Source organism: Pseudonaja textilis, chromosome 1 (genome assembly GCF_049901715.1).
Source record: "Pseudonaja textilis isolate UNSWEBS1 chromosome 1, rPseTex1.2, whole genome shotgun sequence".
Lineage (NCBI taxonomy): Eukaryota > Metazoa > Chordata > Lepidosauria > Squamata > Elapidae > Pseudonaja > Pseudonaja textilis.
Window position 1 is genome coordinate 83,403,295 of NC_141990.1, and position 22,868 is coordinate 83,426,162.

The 22,868-nt window shown below is 33.9% G+C and overlaps 1 protein-coding gene across 3 annotated transcripts in view; it reads right to left on the reverse strand.

Moving 5' to 3' along the window:
* Nucleotides 1–22,868, reverse strand: part of ADGB (androglobin) — an 88,309-nt gene that overhangs the window by 43,651 nt on the left and 21,790 nt on the right. For all 3 annotated transcript variants that reach the window (XM_087939712.1, XM_087939707.1, XM_087939721.1), the window contains exons 10-18: nt 22,082–22,176; nt 21,230–21,404; nt 19,793–19,883; nt 17,171–17,300; nt 11,793–11,838; nt 9,950–10,118; nt 9,346–9,409; nt 9,050–9,152; nt 3,593–3,737 (exon numbers count right to left, since the gene is read on the reverse strand). In XM_087939712.1, coding sequence (XP_087795838.1) covers nt 3,593–3,737; nt 9,050–9,152; nt 9,346–9,409; nt 9,950–10,118; nt 11,793–11,838; nt 17,171–17,300; nt 19,793–19,883; nt 21,230–21,404; nt 22,082–22,176 — 1,018 coding nt within the window. The remainder of the gene's footprint in view (nt 1–3,592; nt 3,738–9,049; nt 9,153–9,345; nt 9,410–9,949; nt 10,119–11,792; nt 11,839–17,170; nt 17,301–19,792; nt 19,884–21,229; nt 21,405–22,081; nt 22,177–22,868) is intronic.

Genomic DNA, 22,868 nt, shown 5'->3' on the forward strand with positions numbered 1-22,868 from the left:
GGAACACAATTGGAATTACTTCTAATAATAGCTCAGAAAAGCAAACCAAATCAATTCCTGGTACAAATCTCAATTCTTTTATCAATTTATAAATTGGGCTAAGCAAAGTACCTCTTCATCACAGCACTTAACCAACCAACCAACCAGGACTAGTATAACGGTGTACTGAAATTATTTATTTCATATATCATCATATTTCTAGGCCTCAGCCACCCTCACTTAACAAAAGTGGAAAACTCCAAGTAGTTTTTTTTAAATGCACATTCTTAGTCAATTGAATTTGGTTGGAAAAGGCAAGTACTAAAGTAATCTAGGAGCTAAGACAAATAGTGTTTTATTAAATAAATCTTTCCATCTTTGTGCAAGCAAAAATTTTGCTATAGTTATCATATACAAAACCAAGTTCCATAACATTTTTCCAACTGTTTGTTCATCAATCCCTAAAGAAAAACCTTTGGTCTCAATTGTATATTAATCTTTAACGTCCTCTGAATCAGTATTTGAATCCAGCATTTTCTAACTTTCTTACATTTCCACCAAACATGATAAATAGCTTTTCTTGTTAGCCATATTTCAAATATAAATTTGAAGTGCTTTTATACATTGTAGACAATTTCTCTAGTGACATATACCAATGATACATCCTTTTGTAAAAAGTCTCTTTACAATTATAACATATTATAAATTTCAATCCTTTCATATTTTCTTATTGTTTCATCTGCATAATCAGTTATAGTCCACTTTATCATAAATTCTTTCACTTGTTCTGTTTCAAATTTCAATAAAAGTTTATACATTTTCGCAGTTACACATTTATCATTTGTGCACAAGTCTATTTCAAACTCAGTTTTATAATTTTCAAATCATTATTTTATCTTTTTAAATCTTTCTAATAATTATGAATAAGAGAACCATTGGCAACTATAACCCTCCACCACCAATTATTCTTTTGGCTTTACATCCTCCTTGACAAAAAATATTTCCCATCTATAAAATGCTTTACGGCTAAGGGTCATAACGGTGTTTTGGGGTACACCATGCTTGATATCTATATTTTTCATGTGGTACATGTAACATAATGTTCTTTAAAATCCTTGTTAACCTTGAGTTTATTGTACCACAAATATCCATGCCACCCAAATCTTAGGTCATGTTGTTCTCATTCCAAGAGATTTCACTCTAAAAGCAATGTTACTCTTTTATCCAAACCAAACAGCAAGATGCAAAACATCATTTCAAAGCAGGTAAATCCAATCCTCCTCTTTACTTTGCATGTTGCAACGTTTTATATTTAACTCATGTTTTTTCCCTGTCACACCAATTTAGATATATCCTTTTGCTACTGCTTAAATGGAGCATCGGTTATCAAATCACATATTTTTTGAAATAAAAACGTCATTCTAGGCAGGACATTCATTTCTATCACAGAAATTCTTCTCAGCAATGATGATGGTAGTTTCTCCCATCTTAAGATGTCTTTTTAAACTTAATTTCACATCTTAATAGAGTTATTTTGAAATAACAGACAATTCATATTATATTTTATCTTCTTCTCAAATCCCAGCACCCATTTTATTTATCAATTCTGTTTAATCTTGTATTTTCATATATTTTTGTTAACATCTTCATCTTCTATTTATTATTCCTCAAATCTGCTTAATTCACCAAATTCTTCGTTATTGGCAAAAGTTCTTAACATATAAGTTTATTTTTTAATCTTTACTCCCACAATCTTAACATCTTGTTTTTCACTATTTTACAGGGTTTTCTTAAATCTTCCTTAATAATTATTTCTACTTTCTGTGAAGTAGAAATTAATCTTTCCCATTTTAGAAAGTTCTTGCCAAAAATCATATATTCAAGAACTTTGAGCAAAAAAAGCCCACTTCAAATTATCAAAGGTCTTCTATGCATTTAAGAAAACGTATGCAGATTATTTTTATTATATTGTTCCAAAATATCCAAAACATTTCTAACATTCTTCTTTAACTGTCTTTTAAGTAAAAACTCACACTGATCCTCATGAATAAATTCTTGCAAAACTAGTTTAGCAAGATTACTTAGCAAGAATCATTGTGAACAACTTGTAGTCATGATTTAGTAAGTCAAATTTTGTCCTTCTTTATATATTAATACTATATTGGCCTCTTTCAAACTCTCTGTCATCTTTTGTGCCTGTAAGATAGAGTTCATCATGCTTTGTAAAGGTAATAAAAATTCATCCTCAAAACTTTTATAATAAGGTCCAGATAATCCATGTGCTCCAGCCACTTTCTTAGTTTAATCCTTTTTATAGCTTTGGAAACATCCCTTATTGTTACAGGTCCATTCATAATTTGTCTTTGCTTCTCTGTAATCTTTGGTAAATTTTCTTTCTTTAAATACTTATGTTTTCTCTAGACAGATATGTTGGGTTTGCGCACAGCCACCTCAGTTCCACTAAGCAGAGAATCACTTAATCATGATATGTCGCTTCTTTCTCAGGATAGCTTTTGGATTTCTTTAATCTATTGAAGCTCATTTATCTTCCACAGTGTTTTATGTTATCAATGTTTTATGGTATCAAGCTTCCTTTCAGTAGCTGAAAGGAAGAGCTTGATACCAGTTTCTCAGTTCTACTGTCTCTCATCTTAATGCTTCTTAAGTTGGTGACCTTCTTCAGGAATCAGGTGTTGCCGCTGTCAAAGAGTTTCCCTCCTCTGGTTTAGTATTCTCTTACTCTCTCTGCTTTCTCCTGGAGAGAGTCAACTGTCTTGCCTGGGAACTTTTTATCTTCCCAGATGCATCTCTCCTCAACTGCATACACTTTTCTCCTCCAATGAAGAAATAACTTGCATTTGAGCAGGTGTATTTTGAGTCTTCTTCAGTCAAGAAGATAAACATTACATAAACTTTGCAAGTCATAATGAAGCTTCTCTCAGTATTTATATTGCTCTTAGTTTCTCTGCTTATTCCCTTAACAACTTGAATGCATTTTTCTCTGTTTTCTTACTCTCTTTACAAGTTGCCAAGAGGTGCTTCTCCAGTTGAGCACTGCTTTGGACTGAAAGAAGACAGGGACAAAAAGAGACAAGTAGAAAGAGGAACAAAAAAAAACTTAAACCATCTTTCTTCTTGACCTTTCTTGCTAAGCTGTGGTTTTCAAGTTATTGAAAAAAGGGTAGTGTGTAATTCTTGTATGATTTCCTTTTAAATAATCCATCAAAGCTTATACAATCAAAACAGAAAAGAAGAAGGGAAATGAAGAATTCTCAAGGCATGTGTCCAAAAGGTTGCATAAACATATAAAATGCACATGGTAAACAAATATAAAATCATGTTTACAGAGATAACAAATCAATGCCTCCTAATGCACAACATATATACGATAGCTATATAATATATTATCTCCTGTTACAGAGCTTTTATACCTCCAATCTCACCTGCAAAAAACAAGAACAGCAGGATGTTATTGCATTCAGATTCTGTTTTGTGTGGATTCCCTTTCAATTGTCACCTATCTTGCTACCATAGGAACAGTCAAACCTTTGATCTTATTCAGAATAATATTTCTGTTCTTTAATGAGTGACATAAAAAGAAACCAGCACATACCCAGCAGGAAGACTTATTACAGCAGCTTTAGTAGCATATGTGTGGATCTTCAGGATTAACTGCCCTGGAGATAAATGTTTCCATGAGAAACTTTCAACCATGAGAAACCCCATGGGAACAATTTGGTTTTCTTTCTGTACAAGTGCTAGAAAAGTAGAAAACAGGACATATATTTATAAATACGATATAAACATACCTCTTTTTATAAATTAAATAAAAACCAGCACAAAATTTGTTGTATTTAAATATCAGGGAAATTTAGTTTATATATTCCAGCAAATAATCTTTGTACTGAATAAGCTGAATAAGTAAAAAAAGGCTCATCATTTATTGTGCTTTGAATTTACTTAGGCATCATACCAGGATATGCCATGGATTCAGAACTGTATTCAGTTAAAAAAAGGGTAATCCAATATAATCTTATACATTACTACCAATTAATCCCACTGAATTTAAAAGAAACATATTGTGCCATAACTAAGAATAAGATTGGGACCAAACATACTTTCTTCTATTTCTTCTCACTTTGAACAAATACTGTGTAATTCAAATAATGAAAATGCCAGTAATATTTCTATGTCCCCTTTCCCTCCTTGTTCAATGAAATTTCCATTTTCAATTGAATGATACAGAGACACTTGCTTTATGGGGGGTGGGGTGGGGGGTCCTTAAATGACCTTGTAGTCACTTCCAATTTGGTTATCCCATGCAAATATTCCGAGAGACACATTAAATCCCATGCAGTCACAGTTAAAGATTTTAACTTAGACACAGACACAAAAGGGAGCAAATTTACTTTTTGCAAGTGCTCTTTTATTTCTATATATGCTTTTGAAAGTTTTTCTTCATACAGCCCACCAGTATACCCCAGAAACAATTTGTTTGAGAATAGATTTCTACTGTGTTTGATATTATATTTATTTGGAATGGCATAGGGTCTCCTGTAGGGGGTTGGACTAGAAGACCTCCAAGGTCCCTTTCAACTGTCCTGTTATTCTGTTATTGTCCTGTTATTCTGTGTTTGTGTGTGTATGTGTGTGCATGTACACATTTCTGTATGAATGCATTAGAAGTACAGTATATACCAAAGTAGGTTGATATGGGATTGCAGTGACAGTGATTATGTTGACATTACAATTCAGAAGTTGTTAATTATCTTGAAATTTCCAACAATCCTAAATATTCTGATGATGACAGACAGCCTTGACTTTGACCATTTTATTAAAGTGTATTTTGTTGGGTGCATTCAACTTCTACTTATATCTGCTTTATAACCCAGTTATTTTGCTAAATGTGTTATTAAGTAATCTTTATGTATTATTAAGTAATTTTTCTAAGGAAGGTTTAAATGTGGTAGAAAAATAAGAGAACATTCATTGGTTTGGGCAAAGTCAGTTAATCAGATTTGAAAACAGGAATTAGAAAGCAGTAAAATGTATTCAAGCTATTATGGAAAACAGAAGCAAAACATAGCTAAATGTTGTTTGGAGTCTGCAGAATGGAAACCATAAAACCATCAGATAGCATTTGCAGATGAACACATGATGCCACTGGTTGTATTTCCATCAAATTTCTTCCCTACAGCAAAGTTTGCTAACACAGAGAATCCAATTTTTCAGATAGAAAAGTTTGCAAATGAAGTCTTGAGGAATATAACAGCTTCCCATTGCCAAGATGACAGCTCCTTTTTAATTCACAGAAAATGATATTTTATGTTAGAGGTGGATATTACACCAAAGAAAAGAAAAATGATGCGATGCATCTCTAGTATGATGAATAGGAATCTTCTTGCAGTAAGAACTAAATGAATTAATCATTTCATTTACCGAAGTACTCATAGACTACATGGTAATTTGCCTGCCTGGTGCATATGCTGCCTACATTCACACACTACTTACATAGTCTGCATGTTGATACATATTTAATGATTACTCTGCATATTGTGACATAGGAGAATTTAGTCATGAATTCCTGCATGCCAACTTTAAATTTCTCCAAAGAAAACTGAAAGCCAGTGTGACTTTCTTTGAAATGCTTTCTGCTTCATCTAGGCCAGGGGTATCAAACTCAAGGCCTGGGAGCTGGATCCATGCTTAGATCTAGTCTGAGGGGCCCCCCTGGAAACAGTGAAGGACTGGCCCATGGTGCCTCTGCTAGTGAAAACGGAGCTCAGGAGGGCCATGCGCATCCCTCCCAAACTCTTTGGCTGTGACAGCCTCCTGCAGTCCCTCTGCCGGTGAAAACAGAGCAGTCCCCCCCAACCTTCATTTTCACTGACAGAGGGATGCAAGAGGCCGTTGTGGCCAAAAATGGATCTTGGGAGCCTGTTTTTGCTGACAGAATGCTCAGGCTACCACAGGCACACACACACCCGCAACAAGAGTAATGTCAAGCTGGCCCTGCCTGCCCCGCCCCCTGGAGGTTAAATACAACCCTGATGCAGCTCTCGATTAAATCGAGTTTGACACTCCTGATCTAGACAGTAAAATCAATGGCTTTCAATATATGCCTGGGATTCTGGAATAGGCATGAACAGTTTAATTCATTAGGTACAGCAAAACATTTTGTAAACATTCACATCTGTACAAGAACAATGGGCTCTACTTGAATCAGAACGGAACCTTGACATCAAAAATGGATTTTTATACTTGGCTATGAATAAAAAAATGAACAGAAATCAACACCAACTATTTTGAATTGAATAAGAGGGACAGTGTGTACAGATTGTTATGGTAACACTAGATTCCTCTGAGCCAGGATAGAAAATCTGAGAAGTCTGGTTTTAAGGATAAAGTAGACAAAGGACATAGCTAAAAACTGTTGGCATTTATTTTTTCTTGCTCTGCAGATGTAAAGGAAACTTCATTTAGGTGAAGGCAATAGGAAGACATTTCTGTGTTGCTGTATGGGCATGGCTGAAATAGTTAGACACGTTTGGTGTTTACCAAATGACGCATCTTCTTGGTTGGAAGGCACTCCTCTAGATATTGGGCACAAGTATCAAGTTTTTCAAGTAAATTTAGATGTGATGGTATCAGACCAAACTTAAAACAAATCTGATCATTGAAGCCAGAACTGTTCTTTTGAAGATTAATTGACAAGCAGTTAGAAAAAAAGCCATGGAAGATTATTCGAATATATGATCACAGCAGCAAGGTTATTATATGCACAAAGATGGAAAGTTTCAACACTACTCACTGTGTAAGAATGGTTGATGAAGATGAACCATTGATGAATGGTTTGCTGAAATGGATAAATTAACTTCTTTGATTAGAGAAAAGATATTATCTACATTGTTGTTGACTGGAAGCCTGTTGTGGACATTTTGTGTAAAAATGAAAAAAGAAAAAAAAAAGAATTTGTGACTTATGGCTTTGAAGGATAGATATAAAGAAGAATAATATTATGGAACAATAGAGAGAGAGGTTAAATATATTTGTAGTTATAACTGCTGAGAAGAATATCAGAAGCTGCTTCTTTACGGTTTTCTCTTTCTTTTCCTAATTTTTTTTCTTATACTTTTTCCTTGATTTCTTTTTCTTTTCCCCTGCTTAATGTCTATTAGTCTACTTATTTTGTCTTATTTGCTTAAAAGCTTAAATAAAATTAAAAAATAAAAGAAATCTGATCATTGATGGAGCCACTATTGAAGGAATATCTTGTTTTATTGTTTAATTGATCTAGCAATATCTACATTAATGTTAAATATTAAGAAGACAAAGGTAATTTCAATCATTGTGCTTAGTGAATGAGCAGAAGGCAAGTAAGGGTAGTTAATAGTTTTGTTTGCTCAAGAAAGGGTAAAGTAGGACAGTGCGCTGGAGAAAGAAAAAGATTAATGTTAAGGCAAAGGAGAATGATAGATTTAGATAAGAAGGTGAAGGGTAAGGACATTTTTATGATTCTAAAGGCATGATTTTTTTTCTATTAGTAACATAAGAATAGAGAGCCAGTTTGGTGTAGTGGCTAAGGCGTCAAGATAAAAACTGGGACACCATGCGTTCTAATTCTGCCTTAGGCACAAAGCCAGCTGGGTGGCCTTGAGTCAGTCACTATCTTTCAGCATTCAGAAGGAGGCAGTGGCAAACTTTTCTTTAAAAAAACCTTGCCAAGAAAACTGCAGGCTCTTCTTCAGGCAACCTGCAAAAATCAGACTTGGACAGAAGAAGAAAACATGTAAGAATGGGGAAGAAAGAAAAGCACCTTCCAATTAATCTAGAGAGAATTACTAAGAGTACCAGAGACTAAAATAATAAGTAAATTGTACACTAATAAAATCCAACTGCTTCTTTGAAACAATTAACAAAAGAAATTCAATTGGGGGGGGGGACACATTGTGATTAGAATGAAGAGCATGAAAAACTACTACATATGGCAAGATTTTGGAAAGGTAGTGTGTGGGTAGCAAATGGCATCAGTTACTGAGCCCATGTGATACATTTGTTTCCAATGTGTTTCTAAGGATAATTTGGGGTGCTAGAAGTTACCTTCATCATTCCATATGAGATTAGTCTAGCCCCAATCCTGTTGGCCTTACATAAGACCCTCAAAACTTGGTCTTCTATTCATACTGGGATCCCCAATATATGATGTGGCCAGTCTCTTGGCTTTGTTGATGGTTGTTATATGATGCTTGGCTGCCATGTATTTTTACTCTTTATTTTGTCTATTGTAAACCACCTAGAGTTATATGTATGATATGGACAGTTACATAAATCAAACACAAACAAACCAACATGATTGTGAAAAGGATGGACAACGTGAAGTTGACCACATTTTGGTAGTGGTTGTCCTTATAAAGTTGAATTGTCATACTTTGAATTCAGGTTGCAGATTCTCAGTTACAAAACATGGTAGACTATGTAATATTTTAATTGCATATTAGCATACAAACACTTGCAATGGATTGTCTTCTGTCAACATTAAGTATAATTCCCTTCATGCATTAATATAATTGGAGGGTCTTTGGAACTCTTAATGTGAAATGTCTTTTTTTGCAAAGTGTACTGAATGACAGTTGTATGGATATATATGACTCTGAATAAGTCAATATTAATAGGCCTGTTTCACTGAACATTTCTGCAAAATTACAAGCAAGTCATAGTACAATAGTAGGGATTTTCCCTGTATCTCTTCTCTTGATTTTAATTATTTTACTAATATTTTATTTTTGGTTGTTTTATGTTATTAACCATTCTTCATTTTTATAATGAGCATGCTACAATAATAAATAATAAAAGCTACAAAATGGAATATAGTTACATGTGTATTTCAACTGAATATTCCTGATCTAAAAATATTTACAAGGTAATTTTCACAGAATACTATAAATAAGGAAAAATGCATACAAGGTGAATATTATTGATTTAGCTGGTTTACTTCTATTTCTGAATATCTCTTAGAAAAAATCCAAGAGAACAATATTAATCTTATTCTTGTGCTTTGTATTAATCTTACCTCCAGTCTCTCCCCAATGTACTAATGCAGAAAAGCTAACTAGAATATCAGTAGGCTTCAAGCTGTCCACACACATATAATACAAGACTCGATCATCTACCATCTGCAAGGAGAAAAGATCTTTCTGCTTAAATTCTATCATCAAATGTTGTAGCAACTTATAATTGGTAGCATTTTTGTTATATTTCAAAGTATGGTATTGGATACATAAATAAACTTTATTTGATAAATATGTTTCATCAATAGAAACTGAAACATACTGAGATATAAATAAATTATATTGTCAATACACTTACCCTAAAATCTGATTTCTGATAGTTATAGGCATACGTACTTGGTTTGTGGAAAACATATAAATTCCTAAGGAAAATGAATATGATTATTTTAGCATAGGTAATATACAAATCCCTCAAGAAATGTCAATCTTTACTAAATTTAAAAATATTCTTAACTTTTCAGTTAAAAAAGAAGACAGATTAATAGTAATAGTAAAAATTCATTCCCAGTATTTTGTAGAGCCCAAACTGAAAAATATTACTATTGATTGACAGAAATTATTTACAGCCTTTATATGTAAGACTGTACATATAGTCTTATGCAGCTGTGAATTCTTTAGTTCTGGTTCTCAATTAAAATCAATTGATAAAATTCTGGAGAATACAGAACCATAGAAACGGGAGATCTTGACACAAAGAATAATTTCTGTATAGTTCTCATGCTGTCCCTTTCAAAAAGAACTCCAATGATTGTGCATGTAACCTTGGCAACTGCTTGCCTTCTTGTTTGGGTCTAAATGCAACTTATTTGCTATATTCAAAACAATGTTTACAATACAAGACACATTATGTTTTCAGAAATATAGGGTTACAACTAAAAAAAAAAACCCTCACTGCTTCTTACTGAAAGCAAATACAGAAATCTTCATAGTCCATCCATATTTCCTTGGAATTAATGGTCTTTTCAAGTTCCATTTCTTCAAGAGATTTATTTACTACTTGGTTGTTGAAAGTAGCATCTGCTTGGTCTGGTATCTGACCTACTTCACTGCTTACTTTTTCTGTAGATTCACCTATATGAATAAGAAACAAAAATATAGATTTTTTCCCCTCAGATTAAGCCTATGTTTCTGAAAAAGAAAATATGATGGTGCTAATGGACTAGGAAGTATATATAGGGAAACTCTTGATGTTTCAATTATCTTGATAAAGTTAAAACAACATAAATGAACTTCCAGTGTATTTGTTGGATTGAGCTATAATCCAATTCAGAGTACAAATTCAAAACTCAAGTGGTACAAGTTGATAAAAATGTTCTTGAAGTAATAGCATCTGTCTCAATGTAATCATCTGGAAATATAATAGAGATTTTAATCTCAAGCAATTTAGTTTAAGATCAAAATCTTTATTCTAAACAAATTCCTTGGTATATACTCTTCCTTCATTTTTTTCATTTCATTTCCAATGTTGTATTTAATTTTGAAAAAAGTCAGATAATTAAATGTTTGTAATATTAATATCCAACACTGTAATTAATTAACATTATGTAATAATGTAATTAATAGAATGTCCATCTTTTTTCTTGTCTATATTCATTAAAACTATCACAAACATTTTCTTTATTATAAAGTCTTTTTTACTTCTTACCAGTAAGTCCTTATTTAAATATCCCTGCTGTGATTGGGTAATGGGCTTTACTCAATTTTTGGTAGTATACCCAAGAAAGCACTGTTCTAAGGCATCTCATTAATGGAATATTAATAAACCGTTATATAAATATTATTGTATCAAAATCATATTTGAAATTTGGTAGTGGTTTGTCTAACATCCTATCTCTCATATAATATGAAATTCTTTTTATTACAATTTTTATGTAGCATAGAATTCTAGAGATCAGATTAAATGGTTTGGTACTTATGGAATTTCTGCATTTTCACCCACTTATGTTCTTTTGTTTGTGAATTCCACTTCACTTTATTTGGCTGATCACTCCGATCTGAACGGCTTATAGGTCTAACATATGTAAGCAAAACAACCAAAACTGAAATTACATAAGAGATCCATTTACAACAACATTCATTTCATGTACAAGGAAACCACAGAATGCTTATCAAAGAAACTTCCATTGCAGGAGGGGACAAACTCATACTAATATCTAAATAGTGCTCAAAAACTTTACAAGTGTGATCTAATTACATATCAGCTCTATGGTAGACTGAAAGTAAGTCTGGTTTGCTTAACATCACCTAGTGAGCTCACTGCAGAGGTAAAATTTGGAATAGGGAATTTGTTGATGGCTATGTTGTGACACTTAAGAAAAACTTTATATAATAGCAGGAAATGGCAATTCTGTCCTCAAATGTATTTGAAACTTTTTGGAAGTCTGTCCTGTTCTTTTATGCTTTTGATATTAGCAGGTGAAACCTAACATTCTGCTACAGGACTTCCAATCATACAATAGAGCGTATCTTACATCTTTGCTTCCCTTCTCTTGCCTAAATTTATTCCAAAGGTCACAGTTTGCTGATAAATGGATAACAATGAGTTTCGTCAAATGGATCCTTTTTCATCAGCAGCATTTAGTCTATTTTTATATTGCTTTTCTATGCAATTGTTGCAATAATTGTGCTTTCTCCCATTTTTAATTAATTATTTAGATGTGAGACTAAGATAAATAAAATGGTTGTAAAAATATGGTTTTTTTTTCATTTTTAAATGAAGAGACTATATTACCACATAATGTTTACCTTTAGTGGATCCTTCAACAGTATGTTGTGGAACTACACCAGATTCCTGCAGAGTAAAAACACATTTCAAAGTAACTTTATTATAGCAATACAAATAATCATGTAACATTATTTAAGAAGTTACAAGATGTAATCCTGTGCACTACACATATTTACTTGTAATTCCAATTCAATTGTCTCAAAAGGTATGGACTTTCTTGGTTTTTTTCCCTTGAAAATGCTTTACTTCTCTTCCAAGAAGCTTCTTCAGTTCTGATTGAAACTTCTTAGATGAGCAGTGCAATGTTTTCAAGGAAAAAAAACAAAAAAAGTCCAGTTGCCTTTTGAAAAAGCACCTTTGGGACAACCAGGACCTGGATGATTGAGAATCTCTACAGGCAACTTCCAATCTTGTCCTCTCTTTTGTTAATGCCAGAACTCTAACATTCAAGAAACATTTTTATTTATGAATTTTGCTGAATAAGATTTATAACACAAAAATTCTAATGAACTACCCTTAATATTGTTTACAGAACAGCTCCTAGCCTTATTATCAGTGTGAGAATCAATTCATTAATTAGAGAAGATTCTCATTATGATGAAGCTAGTCTCAAAACATTCTAAATAATCTTTTAATTATATGTAAGAAAAATGGAATCATTTGTATAACTTGATTTAATATGATCTAGTAAAAATAACTTCATATGGATATGCAAAGAAAACCAGAACACTATCAAATCTCAATAGATTTTTGTATATGCTTGTGAAGTTAAAAGATAAGTAGATTTCCCTTAGCATGTTTACATTATACGATTATTTGTAATTTGACATTCCAAATTAGCAACCTTTTGAGAACTGATTATACAAGAAACGATTATCATTCACAACCTTTTTCAATACAATTGATTTCATCTTGTCATTCACAGTTTTCACTATATTTGTGATACTGTTAAATGAGAGCATCAAGACTTTGGGCTACATGTACCTAAAAATGCTTTTGCTAAGGAGAAAGGCACTCACCCAGTGAATGTGATAAAAGCTTGCTATTCCAAAGGGTAATAGTTAAAAAGCAGTTTAAAAAATTCCAAATGTGATTAAGAAATGAGGTTCCAGAGTACATGTCTTCTATCTCCAGAGAGATTTTGTGAGCCGCAACTGAGCATCTGGCTGCCAATCTCTGCCATAAATGCCACCTCTGCTCCTTCAGGGATATTTAGCTCATGGTGCCCTCACTGGAAGTCATAATCAGTTTGTGACAGCAAGCAGCACTGTCTGCATCAAAAGGAGGCTCATTGTGTCAAATTTAGGAGAATGGGTTTTTTGCTTTCTCAAGCTATCAATAAATCATTTAAAATTTTAAATCAATGTATAAAAGAAGAGTATAAGAAAAATCCTCTCCAAACACTTTTTTTAAAACAGATATCAAAGCTGTCAGATATCCTGCAAGATTGCAAACACATATTTGAATGGAAACTGATTTTGCATTAAACTCTCCATTTTTAATGGTTGTAATTAAGTTCAGAATCTGCCTCTGAAAAAGAAATAAAATTTAGATTTCAAACTAGAGAAGCTATTAATATTTTAAACCAATAACTAATAGCAGTAAGATGCTGCATATGTGTTAATAAGATGAAACTTAATCTTAACAATGTGTTTACACATAAATTACACATAAATACTGTATGATCTAGATTCAGCTTCGTACCTGGAGGCACAATATAAAGAATAAAGCTCTACAAATCAAATAGGTTCAGTCTTACCAATTTGAGAAAGGTAGTCACTTAGGTGCTCTAATCAGAAGCTTGAAGATACATTTATTATTTTACACAATCTCTTTTAGAACAGTTTGGATATCTATAACAAACAGGGGTGTAATAGTTTCTGTTCCTAAATAAATTAGATCTAGCCATCGTGAAACATGCCTTAGTTTTAAAAATGTCCAGTTGCATCTAGACAGCATTACTATAATGCACTTTATTTGCAGCAACCTTTGAAGGATCTTTAAAGACTAAAGATTTTGTCTAGAATGGGCATTCTGATGATGGGTATTCATAGGCAGCATGATAACTAATTCATTTCTAGTTACAATGACAGGATTAGTGATGACCCTAAATATATATTCCCAATGGTATACAATAAAGCAATATCTAACATAAAATCCATAGAGTATCTATCTATCCCAGTATTTGTGAACTGGCAACAGCTTTACAGTAAAAATTATAGATTAAAAATTATAGATTATAAACAAACTGTTTATAAAACAGTTTGATCTATGTAAATGCCATCAGGGCGAATGCCATTTGGATCTTTGGGAATAGATTATTACACAGGGATGAAACTATAATAAAAAACATTTTCTTTTGTGTCTCTCTTACCCTAACCTTAGACAAATGAGGAACCTTCAACGTTTTTACTTATGAACAGACTAAATAATAAAATGTTTCTGGAAATACCATAATCCCAATCAGAGCTGAGAGAGAGGTAGGTATTTTTAGAAAACAGTAACTCCATCTTGCAGGGATTGTTCTTCAGCTTGTTCCTTCTAATTTAGTCTCTCAGAGCCTCCAGATACCAGATTGACTTCCGTAGGATCTCCAGACTAGCTCCAAGTGAAGATGAATACTGATGAGACTTCAGAACAAATTGGCAGATTTACCTCTTACAGAAGCTTCACATGAATGTTTAAAAACATGAGAACAAGACAGCTGGACCCTGTAACATGATTTATGGTAGCAGCCACCAGACTAATCTCTCCTTTTCCTCAACTATTGAATGGGACTGTCCATTCCAGAAGGAGTGAAAACACCATAACCCAATGCCATCAAATTTCAACAGTTATAAGGAGCCCATACAAATATGATAATTAATGGTAATAAAGGCTACTAAAAGGAAAGACAAGGAAGAACCTGTCCCCAATCACGTCTTAATTAAAGTTATCAACTACAGCAATCGTCCAGGGTCTGAAACAATCTGAAAGTGAGCCAGAGAAACTATTTCTTCTAACTGTAATCTCACCACTTTCTCAACAATATTTCCTAAAATGGGAAAGTTAAAGACTTAGTGAAACTGGTCCAAAATAGCTGGAACCACAAAAAACCTTTTCATGAGGAAGAAATGTCTTTGATTGTTACTTAAAATGTTATTTTCAAAACAACCAACATTACTTCTTCCCTTTGTGAAACATTGACTCTCAGCTGATCATGCCCAGGCAGCTTCCTGAAAGAATCTGCTGGGGTAAGGATGCAGTTTACAAAGGTGGGGCTAATAATACCATACAATTTTATATACATTTTCTCAGAGCTAACAAACCAAAATTATTCCCAAATATTTTTTAAGAAACCAAGCTCAGTTATCTTTTTATATTTTGCCTATGTGGAATATAGTCTTGATTATATCCAAACAATTGTACTGCTGAAATGTTAGACAACTGTAGCCTAATATTAGTGAAATGAGAGCCTTCTTTCCCTCATTCCTTATAAGAGAGGATAGGGCCACTGAAGCACAATTGCAATAAGAACAGAAAATTCGATGGTTTGCTGCCTGTATTGCCATTGTGCAGACTCAGATGTGAGCTCTTTTTATGTTTTGTGAAATTTACTTTAGGTCTTTTGCTTCCATTGCTCTATATGTCTCTTCGATTGTTTTGTTCCTTGGAAATCTTCATAAACCAAAAAGCAAACTAGGATTTAAAAACCAATCCCTGGTTACCTCGCTGTTCTAAAGTCTGACCACATATTCAGAGGAATTCCTCCAGATTGTAGGAGAAATCCCCAATCACTCATGAGAATTAATCTGGATCAATGAAGCATTGGGGAAAACTATCTTCCACTCTATGGAGGCTAGCAATGTTGGCTTGATTCATCTGAATATTGCCTTGTATTAGATTTAGTTAAATATAAATGTATAGAGATCAGGTGGGATTCAAATTTTGTAACAACCAGTTCTTTGGGCATGGCTAGGTGGGTGTGGCCATGTGGCTGGATGGGCATGGCTTTTCTGCAGCACCAACCTCCCCCTCCACCCATTTTTTGGGCCTTCTGGGTCTTAGGGAAGCCTCCTGGGGGAGCATTTTTGCTCCCAGGAAGCTTCCCTGGGGCTCAGGAAGGAAAAAAACTGAGCATAGGGGGGGCATGCAGCAATCCTCTACACCCTATTTTGGGGCCTCCTGCACCTCAGGGGAGCCTCCTGGGGGAGCGTTTTTGCACCCCTCCTTCCATTTTTTGCCTTCCTGTGACTCAGGGAAGCCTCCTGGGCGAAGTAGTAAGTAAGCAAGGGGACTCTTGGCACAGCTGATGGTTGGGAGGGGAAAAATACCTTAAGGAGTGACTGGGCGGGGAAGAATGCAGTCAGCAATGTCGGGCACGTGCGCAATGTTGCACATGTGCGATAAGGATTGACTGGGTGGGGAGGGGAAGGGTGGGTGGAGAGGGGCGGAGCCAGTCAGGGGCATGATTTCCCGATTCTCTGAACTGTGCAGAATCACAACAACCGGTTCTATAGAACCGGTCCGAACTGGTAAAATCCCATCTGATAGAGATATGTAAAATAAAAACATGTATATAAATATATAAATACAGTATCCATAGCGCTCTACATGGAGCTGCTCTTGAACAGTATTTGGAATTTTCAATTGGTGCAAAATGTGGCTGCATGGGTAATAAATGGTGCTGACATGGCATATGTAATACCATTACATATGTATAGTGCAGTGTTGGTGTGGTATCGGGGGTTTGGGGTTCAATGTGTGAAGGGTGAAGGATATGTGTTTGTGTTTATTTTCATGGTCATGGTCATGATGTGCACTGAAGATGGTGTTTGATTTCATTGTACGAGGTACAATGACAATAAACTAAACTAAACTAAACATTACTCTGTGAGCTGCAATGGCTACCAGTGTGTTTCCCACTGCACTTCAAGATGCAATTCATGGCTTGAGATCAGGTTACCTGAGGAACTATCTGTTCCTAAGAGTTTCTACTCATCCAACTCGATCCAACAGATTGGGCATGCGGCAGGTTCCAACACCTAGGGTGTCAACTGGTGGGAACTAGAAGACAGGCTTTTAACCCCTGCCCTATGGAATATTCTCCCCTTGGAGATTAGAATGATTAGAACCTTGTTGGCCTTTTGCAAAGCTTTAAAAACTTGGCCATTTGTCCAGGCCTGGGGCTCTAAATCTATTAAGGGCTCTGCTAGTTGGCTTTACTATTAGTTGATTAATCATCACGATTGCTGTTTATACTTATTTATTTTGTGAATATTTTTATTGTTTTATAATTTTAGAATTGTAAGCCACCCAGGGTCACTTGGTTGAATTGGGCAACTATAGAAATTGGATGGATAGATAAATAAATACTAAATAAATACTAAATAACTAAATAAATAAATAACATCTTAACCTGAGAGTTTTCTTCTAAACTGATATTCGTATCTCCAGAACTGTCAAATGCGCTTTCATCACTTTCAGTGACACAAGGAAGGCTGGATGCTGGAAGAGATCCCTTTTTAAAAGTAGATGGTGGAAAGTGGCTAAAGAGATACAAATAAACATTTCTCTTAAAAATAAAAGCAAGCTAAAATCCTAATTTTCTTGTTTTGAATATTTTTATCTCCCTAATTTTGATACATGGACTAAATATATCTCTCACCATTTCCAAATATCTTGAGACCTTGATTTCTCTATTAAATTGCTGCCTTGGAATATAAATGAAATAAATACATATTTATGTACGCATCCATTTCCTCCTGGAAATCTCTGTCAAATTCTAGTCTTCAGGCATACACCCAAACTTTCTTCTGTTGCAGCAACTCTTATACTTGTTAATCCCCACCCAGTTCCCCACCCAAAAACCAACCAATTAATAGGAATTGCTGGCAAGACCAGTATCCCATAATCAATCAAATGGTTTTGATTCCGGGTTTATAAACAATGATGATTTGAAGTAATATTTCCATTTATATATTATCTGGTCCATGGTATGTAAAATATTAACAGAAGAGTGTAGCACATAATATTAAAAGTCCTTCAAATGTTAAAACATCCTGAATACAATTAACTGTAAAAATAATGTTTTATTGTGCTTCAAAGCTATCCCTCAAACTAACGTAATGTCAATCCAAGGGAAGTTCTGATATATGTCATGGTATATTTCTTTCTTTTGGAGATGTCTTATTGAAAATTAATTGTCAACTCTCAGCAATCACATTGATTGACCTTTTCAGGGTAGTATGTCCTCAACCTGGCCCTTCAGGTTTTCAGAGCTTAACTGAGTCCATCCATTTGCCGGTAACCATCCTCTTCTTTCCTTTCCTTTCAGATTTTATTTATTTATTTTTATTTTATTTCTTTATTTTGTCAAGCATGCATTTGATAATATATGTAAGTATAAACACGATTATTAATACATGAAATAGATACGAATAAAAGGGAACATTAAGACAGGGACGGTAGGCACATTGGTGCGCTTATGCACACCCCTTACAGACCTCTTAGGAATGGGGTGAGGTCAACAGTAGACATTTCCCTGCATTAGAGCCTGTTGTTACAGCTAGATCTTTGCATGATACTCTAATTTGAGCTTGATCATTTATACTTCAAATGAGAACTCTGGATTGATTTGTTTTTATGATCCATTTGTTTTCTTGGCTCTCCATGGCATTCTCAAGAGTTTTCACCACCAACATTTAAAAGTGTCAATAGTCTTTGAATCCTGTTATCACAGGGAAAACCACTGCCTGATTAGTAGAGGTGGTATTTGACTTATGACCACAATTGAGCCCAAAATTTGTGGTGAGACAGTTGTTGAGAAAATGTTTTGACCTTTCTTGCCATGATTAAGTGAAGCACTGCAGTTGTTAAGTTAATAAAATGTTTGTTAAATGAATCTGGTGACTTTACTTGTTAGAAGGTTGCAAAAGGTGATCACCTGATCCCAGTACATTGCAACCATCATAAATGTGAGTCAGTTGCCAAGCATGTGAATGTTGATCACATGGCCATGGGGATGCTGCAATGTCATAACTGTGAAAAACAGTCACAAGTCATTTTTTCAGTGTTGTAATTTTGAACAGTCACTAAATAAACTATCCAGGATTACTTGTATTGGTTTTTGTAGGTATATACAGTACATCTCACAGCACCTGGCTATCTCTTCCAAGGACTTCATTGCTATCCTACCAAGTACTAGTGTGTAGCATATTTCTTTGCAGATGGTTTCTTTATTACTGGCAGTCAATCCTGAAAGGCAGAAGCTATCCACCATTTCAATATTTTTTGTCAATTTTAAGGTTAGTTGCTGTACGTGTTATTATTCATAGGGTCTTCTTTAATTTAGTCCTATTTCTCCACTTGGATTACTACAGCCTGCAGATCATTTATATTTTTTCAACCCATAGCATGTTATTGAAAAATACATTTTTAAAATGAAGAGCCATGGTGGCACAGTACTGCAGGCTAACTCTGATCACAGCCTGGAGTTCAATCCTGATGGGCTCAAAGTCTTCCATCCTTCCAAGGTCAGAAAAATGAGGACCCAGATTTCTGCGGACAATATGCTGACATTATAAACTGCCAGAGAGTGCTCTAAAGGATGATGGGGCGATATATCAGTCTATTGCTATTGCTAAAAGTGAAAAATTATATCAATATGTAACAAAAATTGAAAAGTTCCACATATAGACGCTGCTATAGCAGCGTTCCAATTTTTTATATATGTATGTATGTATGTATGTATGTATGTAACTGAAACATTAGTTCATTTCAGATTTTTGGAAATCTAGAAAATTTTACATTTCCACATAAGATTTTTGAAATTTAACTTTTATAATAATTTTTACATTTTTATAAGAATAAAATTACCCTAAAATTTTATTCTTTTCATTTATTCTTTTATTTTTCATTTCTCTACATTACTCCCATACTTCTCAGTGGTGTACTGTAATTAAAATAATTTTAATTGTATTTATTGTCACCACACGATACTGAATTATATTCAGTGAAGCCCACTGATTGATCTACTTACGTGTCTCTTGGTATAGGTATAGCAGGAACTCTGAAGTTCAGAAAAGGACTAGCAATCTCAATAAATTGTTCAGGTTTTTTAATTACAATTTCTGAAAAGAAACAACAACCACTGAAATGCAAGAAATAAGCATCCTATACAAAGACAACATACTCAAATTTGTTCTCTAAAAGGTCAATATATTTATAATATTAGGGCAACTAGTCCTATTTCATCCAAGAAGTAAAAATATATTTGCCAAACTACAATATAGATTTTCATAAATCTGCATACACTAACTTTATATATGCATATACTATATAAGAAATAGTTTCTTTAAATTCAATACAAGTATAGCACATAATTAGCATTACTGCAAAACATTGTAACATATCCTCTTCAATCTATTGTTCAGGTTTAGCTTTTTGATGGGTAATTTCAAGACTCTTTAAGACATTTACTATATGACTGTTAACTTTAAACTTTATTTGCATTGGATAACCCTTCAAATGGTCACTAAGCAAAATGTTGTAATCTCAGGACTACCTATATATTATGGGACTAGTGAAGTTAGAGCATGCTGCGTAAACTTACAGATTCAAGAGGAAAGTTGTTACATAAGCACATACCATTCTGCATAAAATTTACAGATTCAAGCCAAAGTTCATAAACCTGCTTATGAATATGACTGAAGCTTTCTTACAGCACCACTTGAATAGGATAATCCGTATAGAATCATCCAATCCTCAAAATTCATTTTTGATAGTAAAAAGAAGACTTCAGGCAGGGAAGGGAATTATTCACCTGTCCATTCATTTTAGGAAACCCATTCCATTAACAGGAGCACCTACCTAACTGAATACCATCTGTCATGATTGATTCCAATTAGCAATGCAACAGTTCTGTTCTGAACTAAATGCAATTTGTAAACTGCTTTCAAGGACAATGTAGGCAAATTAGAATATTTGTAGAAATTCCATAATTAAAATTTTCCCATCAGAGCCTTTATGATAATACATTTATTATTATTTGAGGTCCACTAATTTTTCTTGCTCTGTACATTACAAGAAACATATTTCAAATAAATTTACTATGCAAATCACACATATGGGAGTAATCATGCAAAGTCAAATGCTTCTCATTTTTTCATGCTTATGTATTATATCAGTACTATTTTTGTGAACAACTTTCTAATCTTCAACATATTTTATCCTCTGTTGCAGAGAATGGAGTAAGAATGGCAGAGTTAAAAGAACTGCAGTAGGGATTTTTTTCTTAGTAATTTAATTGTCACACTGGTTGCATAACCAGTGTTAGGGTTAGGGTTAGGGTTTTGACAAACAATCATTTTGATTTTCAAAAGGAAATCGTTGTGAAACCATGAGAAAAAACAACAAATACCATATATCTGGATTTATTCTTAATTAGAAATAAAACTCCACGCCTGAAATGACAAACCTTGGGGTTCATCTGTCACAATTGTTTCCTTTTTCTGGCGTATAAGTTTCCACCGAGGTACAGGGGGTGGTTTTGGCGAGGCCACTAAGGGACCTGACCTTGTTCTAGTTATCAGTGCAGGATGGCTATAGATGTGGGAAAGACCATATTGTCGTAATTTTTCAGAAGAATCAGCCTGCAATATAATAAAAGTACCCTGGTTATATAAAAAATGCAAATATATATTCACAGGAAACATTTTAATGTTGACTCTATTATAACACTTCGTTATATACAAAATTATTGAACTTAGGTTCTGTAAAATGTTCTGCAGAATGAGTAAAAACTTGTGCTAAGATTTAAATCTGAAGCAAGGTAACATCTTATTAATATTAACAGAATAATAGAATAACAGAATAAAAGAGTTGGAGGGGAACTTTGAGGCCTTCTAGTCAAACCTCCTGCTCAAGCAGAAGACCTTATACCATTTTGTCCAATCTGTTCTTAAAAACCTCCAGTGACTTCTCCACTATTTGAGAGAGGAGTCAACTTATTTTCCAAAACACCTGAAAACAGGACAAGAAACAATGGACAGAAACTAAACAAGGAGAGAAACAAACTTGAACTAAAGAAAAAATTTGCTAACAGTGAGAACAATTAACTAGCCTTGCCGTCAGAAGTTGTGGGTGCTCCATCACTGGAGGCTTTTAAGAAGAGACTGGACAGCCATCTGTCTGAAATGGTATAGGGTCTCCTGCTTCAGCAAGGGGTTGGACTAGAAGACCTCCAAGGTCCCTTCCAACTCTATTTTGTTATTTATTATAGTTATTGTTGCTCATTTATTCATAAAAGGAAAAGTATATGAATTCTTACCATTTTCTCTAATACAAAGATCTTTTTTTCAGGTACATAAAGAGGCATGTAGCAAGCATACACCACCATCTGCGGCTGCAACGGTGTTGCAGAACCTACAAAGAACCCATTGAATCTATTAAACAGTATAATAGAAAAGAAATAAAGCTGTAGGCAACAACATAATATGAACTGATAATATCCCATGTTAAACATGGTGCTATAAATGGACTCTGAGAAATGGGATAATTTCAGTTAGGTAATTTATTCTGAAAAATACCAAAGAAGCTAGTTAAAAATAAGTAGTTTTAAAGTCTAAATAATCTGTTGGGGTTTAAATTTTTTCTATTTTATTCAAAGAGAGATACAATTAGAAATGTTTGATGTAATCTATTAATGTAACTACCTAAAATCAATACACACCCATTATTTAGGTCGAATATAACTATATAAAATCAACACATATTAGGATTGGGATTTTAAAAATAAAATATGTACATTTCCTGAAATGTACAGTATAAAGAATTTTTGGTTACTTTTTGTCAAATTTCTATTATATTTGTGAATAATTTAAAATTATTGGCTATTTAAAACACCTAGTACCATTGATTTTCTCCATAATCTTCTCAGCAGATCAAAGGCTGAAGAGCAGAGAAAAGTGACACAAAGAGAGTAACGAATAACTCAACAACTTTAATCACAACCAACAGAGTAAGACCATGCTGGGGAGACAACTTAGCTAAGTAGGAGCAAGATTGAACGGAAAGCAAATCTCCAATGTTGAAAGCAGGGCTGTCCTGGTCTACCC